This window comes from Rhododendron vialii, chromosome 6a, assembly GCF_030253575.1.
Source record: "Rhododendron vialii isolate Sample 1 chromosome 6a, ASM3025357v1".
NCBI classification, from domain to species: Eukaryota; Viridiplantae; Streptophyta; class Magnoliopsida; order Ericales; family Ericaceae; genus Rhododendron; species Rhododendron vialii.
In genome coordinates this window covers 1,898,913-1,908,085 of record NC_080562.1, presented here as the reverse complement: position 1 = coordinate 1,908,085, position 9,173 = coordinate 1,898,913, and the positions used below count along the sequence as shown (strand labels likewise).

At 39.6% G+C, this 9,173-nt stretch overlaps 1 protein-coding gene across 1 annotated transcript in view; it reads left to right on the top strand.

Annotated features, from left to right (window-relative positions):
• Nucleotides 1–777: 777 nt before the first annotated feature.
• LOC131330393 (subtilisin-like protease SBT1.8) overlaps nt 778–9,173 on the top strand; it is a 52,181-nt gene continuing 43,785 nt past the window's right edge. Inside the window, exons 1-2 of the mRNA XM_058363953.1 lie at nt 778–1,633; nt 6,330–6,417. Of these exons, the coding sequence (XP_058219936.1) occupies nt 823–1,633; nt 6,330–6,417 (899 nt within the window). The 5' untranslated portion in view covers nt 778–822. The remainder of the gene's footprint in view (nt 1,634–6,329; nt 6,418–9,173) is intronic.

The following is a 9,173-nucleotide window of genomic DNA, read 5'->3' as shown; positions in this document are numbered from 1 at the left end:
AAAAAGGGGTGTTGGATCATTTTTAATTCTAATTCATATTAAATTCACTCTCGACTCATTTAAATTTATAAAAATACGGGTGGTTATGGGTTCAACTTATATTAATCTATTACACAATATGGACGGATTGAATTGAGTTACAAGTAAACGAATTTGGACAAATTAAAAAATATAAATTAAAATTGCAATATCTAATTATACGTAATAAAGTACAACACATTGTATCATAAAAAAGAAAGAAAGTACAACACAATGCCACCACATATTCTGCCCTTCAGATATGGCTTTATTTTGAGAAGGCCTTTCTGTACCATGTCTCAAAAAACAAGGCCGTTCTGTACTCTAGTACTTCCCATATAAACCCGACACTTCCCCACCATTCCCCATCTTCTCTGACAGTTCATATTTCTCTAGAGGGAAAGTCATTAATACACACCTTTTTAAGATGTGTACCATATGCACCTATTGTATGGTTCATATTGTGTCACTTCATAAAAAATTACTTGTAGTACCGGTCATTCATAACATTTTATTTCATATCGTAACTTTTATATTAAAAATTCGTAACTTTTCAACAATATGATTCGTAACTTTTTAGCAATAGATTCGTAACATTTTAGTGTATTTTAATAAGGGTGCATATGATACACATCCAAATAAGGGGTGTGTATTGTAGCACTTCCCTTCTCTCGATACAAAAATCCACAGTGCATATAAATACACACTTCCCACTCCGACCAGAATCAAAACTCCTCTCTCTCTCTCTCTCTCTACAAGGTTTGCTGGAAAACCGGGTGTTTCGGGTCGGATATCCTGGCCGGGATGGATCGGGCCATCCTCGACGGCGTCGATGTCTTATCGCTCTCTCTCGGTGGCGGTTCCGCTCCGTATTATAGGGATACGATTGCGATCGGTGCGTTTACGGAGACAGAGAAGGGCATTTTCGTCTCTTGCTCGGCCGGAAACAGTGGGACCGGGGAAGGCTCGCTTGCCAACTTGGCGACTTGGATAATGACGGTCGGGGCCGGAACGATAGACCGGGATTTTCCGGCTTATGTCGTGATGTGGGACGGCAAGCAGTTCACCCGAGTGTCGTTGTACAGCGGGAAGGGAATGGTGAAGAAACCGGTTGGTTTGGTTTATAGTACGGGGAAGAACAGTTCGAGTAATCTGTGTTTGCGCGGTTCGCTCGAACCGGACGTGGTGCGTGGGAAGCTGGTGTTGTGTGACAGCGGGATCAACGCGCGGGTGGAGAAGGGTTTGGTGGTGAGGGACGCGGGCGGGGTGGGGATGATCCTGGCGAACACGGCGGCGAGCGGGGAAGAGCTGGTGGCGGACATCCACTTGTTGCCGGCGGTGGCGGTGGGGAGGAAGGTGGGGGACTTGATAAGGGACTACGTGAGGAAGGACGGGGCGACGGCGGTGCTGAGTTTCGGTGGGACGGTGTTGAATGTGAGGCCGTCGCCTGTGGTGGCGGCGTTTAGCTCGAGGGGGCCGAATATGGTGACGCAGCAGGTGTTGAAGCCGGATGTGATTGAGCCGGGGGTTAACATCTTGGCTGGGTGGTCGGAGGCTGTTGGGCCCTCTGGTTTGGACCAGGATAGGAGGAAGATTCAGTTCAACATCAAGTCTGGTGCGTTTACGGCGACGGAGAAGGGCATTTTCGTCTCTTGCTCGGCCGGAAACAGTGGGCCCGGGGAAGGCTCGCTTGCCAACTTGGCGACTTGGATATGGACGGTCGGGGCTGAAACGATAGACCGGGATTTTCCGGCTTATGTCGTGATGTGGGACGGCAAGCTGTTAACCGGGGTGTCGTTGTACAGCGGGAAGGGAATGGTGAAGAAACCGGTTGGTTTGGTTTATAGTACGGGGAAGAACAGTTCGAGTAATCTGTGTTTGCGCGGTTCGCTCGAACCGGACGTGGTGCGTGGGAAGCTGGTGTTGTGTGACAGCGGGATCAACGCGCGGGTGGAGAAGGGTTTGGTGGTGAGGGACGCGGGCGGGGTGGGGATGATCCTGGCGAACACGGCGGCGAGCGGGGAAGAGCTGGTGGCGGACAGCCACTTGTTGCCGGCGGTGGCGGTGGGGAGGAAGGTGGGGGACTTGATAAGGGACTACGTGAGGAAGGACGGGGCGACGGCGGTGCTGAGTTTCGGTGGGACGGTGTTGAATGTGAGGCCGTCGCCTGTGGTGGCGGCGTTTAGCTCGAGGGGGCCGAATATGGTGACGCAGCAGGTGTTGAAGCCGGATGTGATTGAGCCGGGGGTTAACATCTTGGCTGGGTGGTCGGAGGCTGTTGGGCCCTCTGGTTTGGACCAGAATACGAGGAAGATTCAGTTCAACTTCAAGTCCGGTAAGCAAATCAAACGCCTAGAATTTATTATGCCATGTTTGCCTTTTTGTTTTGTTAACTTAAGTGGATGTCCAGATGATACAATTGGGATGCATCCCAATCCATTCTGCTGATTTTTGGAGTACTTATCTTAGGACATGTTCATACTCGATCCGTACGAATTTGTTTGTCTAATTTTGAAATTTCAACTTTTTTGGAGCAAAATGATTACTATTAAAGTTTTGAATTTTCAATTATGCCCCTCACTTTTTTTTGACATTAAATGAGAGTGTGCATTGTTTTATGCATAATTTTGTCAAAAGAGTCCATTAATTGAAACTTTTAGGCTCTGTTTGGAACTCAAGGAAAAGAAAGGAAAATTAAGAAAAAATCCCTTCTATTGTTTGGTTGAAAAAGAAAGAGAGAAGAAAATAAAAATTTCAAGTTTAGTGAATAATAAATTTTCTTTTCCATTTTCCTTCTCTATTTTTTTCCTTTCTTTTCTTTTCTTTTCATTTCCTTAAGTTCCAAACGGAGCCTTAAAGTCTATTTAAAATTGAACAAACATTTTAAGACATGTTAAATTTAAAAAGTAGACAAACAAATTGGGACGTAGTTAGTGACTACTATTGATTAGTGGGATCTTACAAGTTACTAGTAAATAGTGGGCAATATAGGTCGGAGTTCATAGTGAGATAAATTGTTTGGCTACACTTACTTATTTGCTGAAACAATAGACCTTAAGCAAATGGAGAACCAAACGCGCCATTTGATGGACAAAAGAGTACAAATTAGGGTCTCTTGAGTCTTGAATCTTGATCATCAGCCTCTCCCATGCTAGTCATACAAATACTTAGAACGGTTTGGCTTGTAAATCTGATCCCTATGTTGCGTTGCGGGTTCAGGAAATGAAAATTGAAGAAAATACTGGCCGGTCCTAGATTTCGAGTTTGTAGCCCACCAAATCCTATGCACTATATGTGCGATGCCTTGTAGATCCTGTGGGTTCTCCCAAAACAAAACCCACGCGCTATACCCATTCTTGCCTGGCTGCCCCCCTTTACTGCACCCTTCTGATTTGGCCAGCCAAGATAAGTACTCTCTCTCTCCTATCACTTTCTTGTCCTTTTTCGTCTCGCTCTCCTCCTCCCTCTCTCATGCGTCATTTCTCTCTCCTGCCCCTCTCTCCATCCTCTCTTCCTCTCTCTTACTTTTTTTATTTAAAATCTTATACTAATAGCAGTAGTGTTTTTTTTTTTTTTTTGTAAATAAGCATTTTTTAGGTTTTAGGATATTCTAAAGTTCAGGGTACCCTAAAGTTTAGGTTTAGGCGCTTTCATAAAGTCTTAGAGTTTAGGTTTAGACACTTTTATAAGGGTTTTAGGGTGCACTTTTCTATTATAAGGTTTTAGCGGTTTAGGAACTTTCATAAAGTACCTTAGGGGTTTAGACATTTTAATAGGGTACCTTGGGGTTTAGGCACTTTCATAGGGTGCCGTAGGGGTTAGGTACTTACAGTGTTTAGGATTTTAGGTATTTTCATAGGATTTTTGTGTTTCGTTAATTAGAGGAGATTTGATGGAAATTACTTTCTATTTTCTAGACCTAAAAGTAAAATATCGAACGGATAGAGAAATTTAATTTTTCACAATTTTATATTCAATATTGGTCTCATTAGCTAGATCTCTACAAGTACATTTTAAAAATATAAATTTTGTAAATAATAGATATGTGAAAAAAAGTTATAAAAGATTTTAAGTTTTTTGAATTTAAAAAAGAAGAGAGAAAATGATAGAAGAGAGAGAGGGATGAAAACAGAAAGGAGAGAGAAAGACATTTTGACTTTTTGTGTCCCAACTCTACATTAATTGCTTTTACTCTGCTACGTGGAATAAAGAGAGGGAGTGGGGTGCGCGTGGGACAGACGACGGAGGAGAGAGAGAGACAAAGTGGAACAATACGCGCGCGTGCAAATAGAACTTTGTGGGAAGATACTTGTGCGCATTTGTGCTGGACCTAAGGGCATGTTTGATAGCCAGTTATGGACTTGGGATTGGACTAATAAAGTGGTTTGGACTTGAAATTGCTTGTTTGGCTTGATTTTGGTGGGTGGGATTAGGAGTCCCATGGGATTGTGAATCCCACACATTGGCCGGATTACCCAACCCAAGAGGGGGGTGTTATTACCAATCCCATTCCCCTGGGATTGGTGTTGCAAGACTTTTATGCCCTCTTTTTTTCATAAATTGACACAATTACCCTCATCTATCTATATAAATGAAGAAAACCAAAATCCCCCTGTATACTTCGGATACCAGTTATTGATTGCTAGTGCATGGTTTTGTTCCGTTTCTGTGATTGCAAAATAGAAGAGTTAAATTTTGTAACATTTTTATTTTTGTAATAGTTATATAACAGCCACACATGGAAAAATAGAAGAGTTAAATTTTGCTTCATTTTTTTTACTATTTTGCATAAGGGTAAAAATGGAAATAGGCATTTTAATCCAATCCTATCCCATGTAAAACAAACATGGTAGATAATACTCCTATCGTTTAATCCGGTGCAAAACAAACATACTCATTACCAATCCCATCTCCTTATCAATCCCATCTCTTTACCAATCCCTATCCTAATCCCACCTCATTACCAATCCCCTCCAAATAAAATCTGCTATCAAACACGCCCTAATGGAACATATTCCACTCAAATAGGACCGGTCCGGAAGAACCTCATGAAAATTTTACATGCATGATTGAACCAAGGCCCAAAAAAACTGGATCAAAACTCCAATAGCTCCTAGGCCAGCCCAAAAAGCACGGTAAGGAATTTAATATTTTTAATGACGATAATACCCTTCTTCTTCTTCTTCTGCAACACGTGTAGGACGTGAGCACCCCATTAAACCTTCCACGTAATTAAACAGATTATCCATCCTTAACGGGAATTAGGAGGCCCAAAACAGGACCGGTTGGTAATTTTTTGAGATTCGAAGCGGTTTCTCGTTTGGTGGTCAATTTGTTGATCTTCAGTAATTGCATATATGAACGTTGAACCATAATCTATGTAAACTTGATTCCCAACGTTTAGAGAAGCTTGGAAGTCAACAATGGCAGAACAGATAAACAAATAGACCACCAAACGAGAAACCGGATGACCATTTCACGAACTTGGTCGACCTCCTTATGAACTGGACATCCACTTTGCAGACCATCAGATTGGGCCTTAGGCCATTGGGTTCTGGCAAACGTAATGTGTCCTTGGGTCAAAACCCTAAATTATAGGAAAGGAATCCACATGGGCCAACAAGACTACTAATAATGTAAAATGGAAATCATGGGCAGAAGATTTGTTTTTGATAGGAATATTCATGAGCCATGTTCAAGAGAAAATTTCATTTACTATAAAAAGAAATGTACACAAGTTGTATATTAATTCTGTTTTGAGAAAAGACTTTATTATTATCCATTTCAATTTAACAAGACAGCTTTAACCATTGTATTTAAGAAAAGATTCTTGGCCCAAAACACCGCCATTTTGATGAGCTGCAAGTTGCAGTTCTTTTAGAGCATTGGAGGAATTCGGAGTCCAATGCCCACAAACAAACAATAAAGTAAAGCAATATTTAGGAAGGGAAATGGCAGAATCAAAAATCTACCCTTTGTCCTCTTCTTTGTGATGGAGTATTCCAAACCAAAAATCTATAATTTCTGATCAATTTTGGTCATCAAGCAAATTTTATTTTTTACTTAAACGACTTCAATTCTAAATCAGATATGGGAAAAATGCTCCGATTAATATACCCACAGCCACAAAGCTAGACAGAGCACATACATACCTGGTTTACTTACAGAGGTGGATTTTGCGCAAATTTTTTCATTTTCTTTTCCACTTGATTTTTATGACCATTTGGATTTTTCCCAATTGTGGGTTGATAATCACATTGTCCTCTGTTTTTTATCAATATATATGTATCTGCTTATATAATGATATGCAGGTGTGTGGATTGAGGGAGCTATGGGAAGGCAGTGGGATCTGATTTGCGGATTGGGTGAGCAAGAGAGTTCTTTGAATACCCCATTTAGGTTCTTCCTCATCCCCTGCTTTCATGTCTACAAGAATATATATATACATACATACCGTGTGTGTATTGGCATGCATTTTTCACGGCTCGAATTCGGTTTTGTTGTTTCTTCCTCATCCCCTGCTTTCTTTTTTGGTAAACTCATCCCCTGCTTTCATGTCTACAAGAACATACATACGTAATGTGTGTAAAATGAGATCTCAAAAATAATAGTACTCTTTTTGCAAGAAAAATTCCTCTTTTTTTCAACAATTTACGTATATTAATGAGTTCTTTTGATTTGTTTAGAAATTTCGAATTATTATTATTATTTTTAAGTTATTGTTCTGCAGACCTGACAAATATTTAAAAATGAAGAGAGTATAGATGAAGCAATAGTTGAAATGTCTTATGCATAAAAAAAAAATTGTCAGTGGCAGTGCATGGGAAGGGAGGGAGGGAGAGAGAAAGGAAGTGTGTGAAGGGTAAATAATTACGTGTGCTCATCCTCATATCTTTTAGATAGTTTGTATTCAATGTTATATTCTTAAATATTAAATTAAAATTGAAGGATCTTTCGATTCCCAAGAAATGGCAGAGGAACCAAACTCGAACCCATTTGACTGGGTCTCATTGTTTTACTCCTAAATATTACTAGTAGTATTCTGTTAGATACTCCTATATACGGAAGGATATCTCCTATTTCTTCTAGCAGTTGGTTGCATATATTGCATATATATCTATCACCTACTAGTCGGCTAAGATACAACCTATTATCAGACTCTTCCTCTTTACTGTAAAACACAACAGTGCTAGAAATCTGTATGCATTTATACGGATTTCGAGTGTCGGAAAACTACATGGTTCGTGAGTTCGATTCGTTGCACCGAAGAGAACTTGAAAGTCGTTGTATCTTGGGGAAAGAACATTATCCAACCCCGTGCAGAAGGGGATGTTCATGTATCGTTCCTTAGAAGGGCGTCATCATGTGTCTCGATCACCTCACAAGCTATTCTCATCTTTTTTCTAATAATATCTATTTGCCTTATTTGGCTGTTATTAGGGATATGATTTTGACACTTTACTTTTAGCCAATAGCACTCTACTTTTTATTTTGTAATATCACATAATTAACATACAAAGTGAAGTGTCAGTAGTTAAAACTGGAATGCCAAAATCGATTTCCTTGTCATTATTTTTGTTTAGGCATTTAATTTATCTAGCAGAAGTATCCTAATCATAGTAATTTTTATGATGTTTGTGCGCCTGAAAATGTTTATTATTCTTTTTTTCTGGGTTCTGATTACAGTTTGGTTTGTGGACTTATGGGGGTGTGTGAGAGAGACATAGAATAGGCAGGACCCACCTACATTTCTTGGCTCTCCACGTGGACTTGGAGTCCCTACAGTGAGCCGCATCTTCCAGCGAGCCAAAACGTTGGCTCACCAACTTTTGCCTCGCCGCTTCAGCCATTTTGCTCCTCCCCATGCAGTGCAATGGTTGTGTGGGTCCTATTTTTGAACTCTCTTACAAATAATTTGAATCGTTCAATAATTTTAAAATAATAGTTCAAGTAATCTTATAAAAAATCAGTTCAATTCAATAATTATAATTAATTAATTCAACATCCAATTGTTACTTTAGAATTCAGGATCCTAAATAATGAACGGAGTTGGAAAAAAAGGGCAAAGTTACTGTATTCAATTATGTGCCCTATAAACTCTTGATCTGAGCCGTAGATTTACTTATGTGAAACCCCAAAAGTAGGGCTCACACAACCATTGCACCGTACAAAGTGAGGAGCAAAAGGGTTGAAGCGTTGAGGCAAGAGTTGGTGCCTTAGTCGGCGACTTATATGACGACGTTTTGGCTCACTGGAAGATGCAGCGAGAATTACTCGCTGCAGGAATCCAAAATCTTATTCGCTTTGTGGGATTGGGTTGGGTACCTAGCATTTGTAATCTTGTTTAGTTTTTCTGAAAATAACTTCTGATGGACTAAAATAATCACTTTAGATTATTTATGGCAAAAAAATATCAAAATTTTGAATAAAGCCAAAAAAATTTATCTAATTGATTTATTTTTGTCTTTATTTAAAATTTTTTGTTTCACATTGTAATTTTTTATTCTTTAGATTCTTCTCATCGTGAAGAAATAATAATTCACAAAAAATTAATGAAAAACTAAAAAATAAGAAAAAATTGAATAAGGACAAAAAATAATCCTGATGAATTATTTGGCCAAAATTGGCCTAATACCACTGTTGTAACAGACTATGGAATTCTATATTTTTGCAAACTATATTTGATGTGTGGTTAATATTATTATTTTTCTCAAATTCGTTGGCAGATCTGGGATTGACCCAACAGTGGCCACAGTGGCCTCCTTTGCTAGTGCAGCACCACCAGTGAAGAGGTGTGTATATTTTTTAGTTTTTTTAAAAAATACATCTTGATCAACTAATACAACTGTAGTATAACAAACTGCTGAATTTATGTTTTTGCAAAATATATTTGTAGGCCTTCGGACGGGTCCGAAAACAACATCGAAGTACCAAGTTGCGGCGGTTCTGCCTGCGGATGCTCGCCCTCTTGCGATTGCAAACCTGAATGCCACTGTTGATGTACGTATCTTGTTTAATTAGTTTTTTCTTTAAATAACCATGGTAGAATAACTGTGGATCTATAATTGATGACCGTTAGAGGGGGCGCTATTTTGCAAGCCTTGTAAAATGTTGTCGATTAATATCACTTTAGTCTAACAGATTGTGAAATTTTA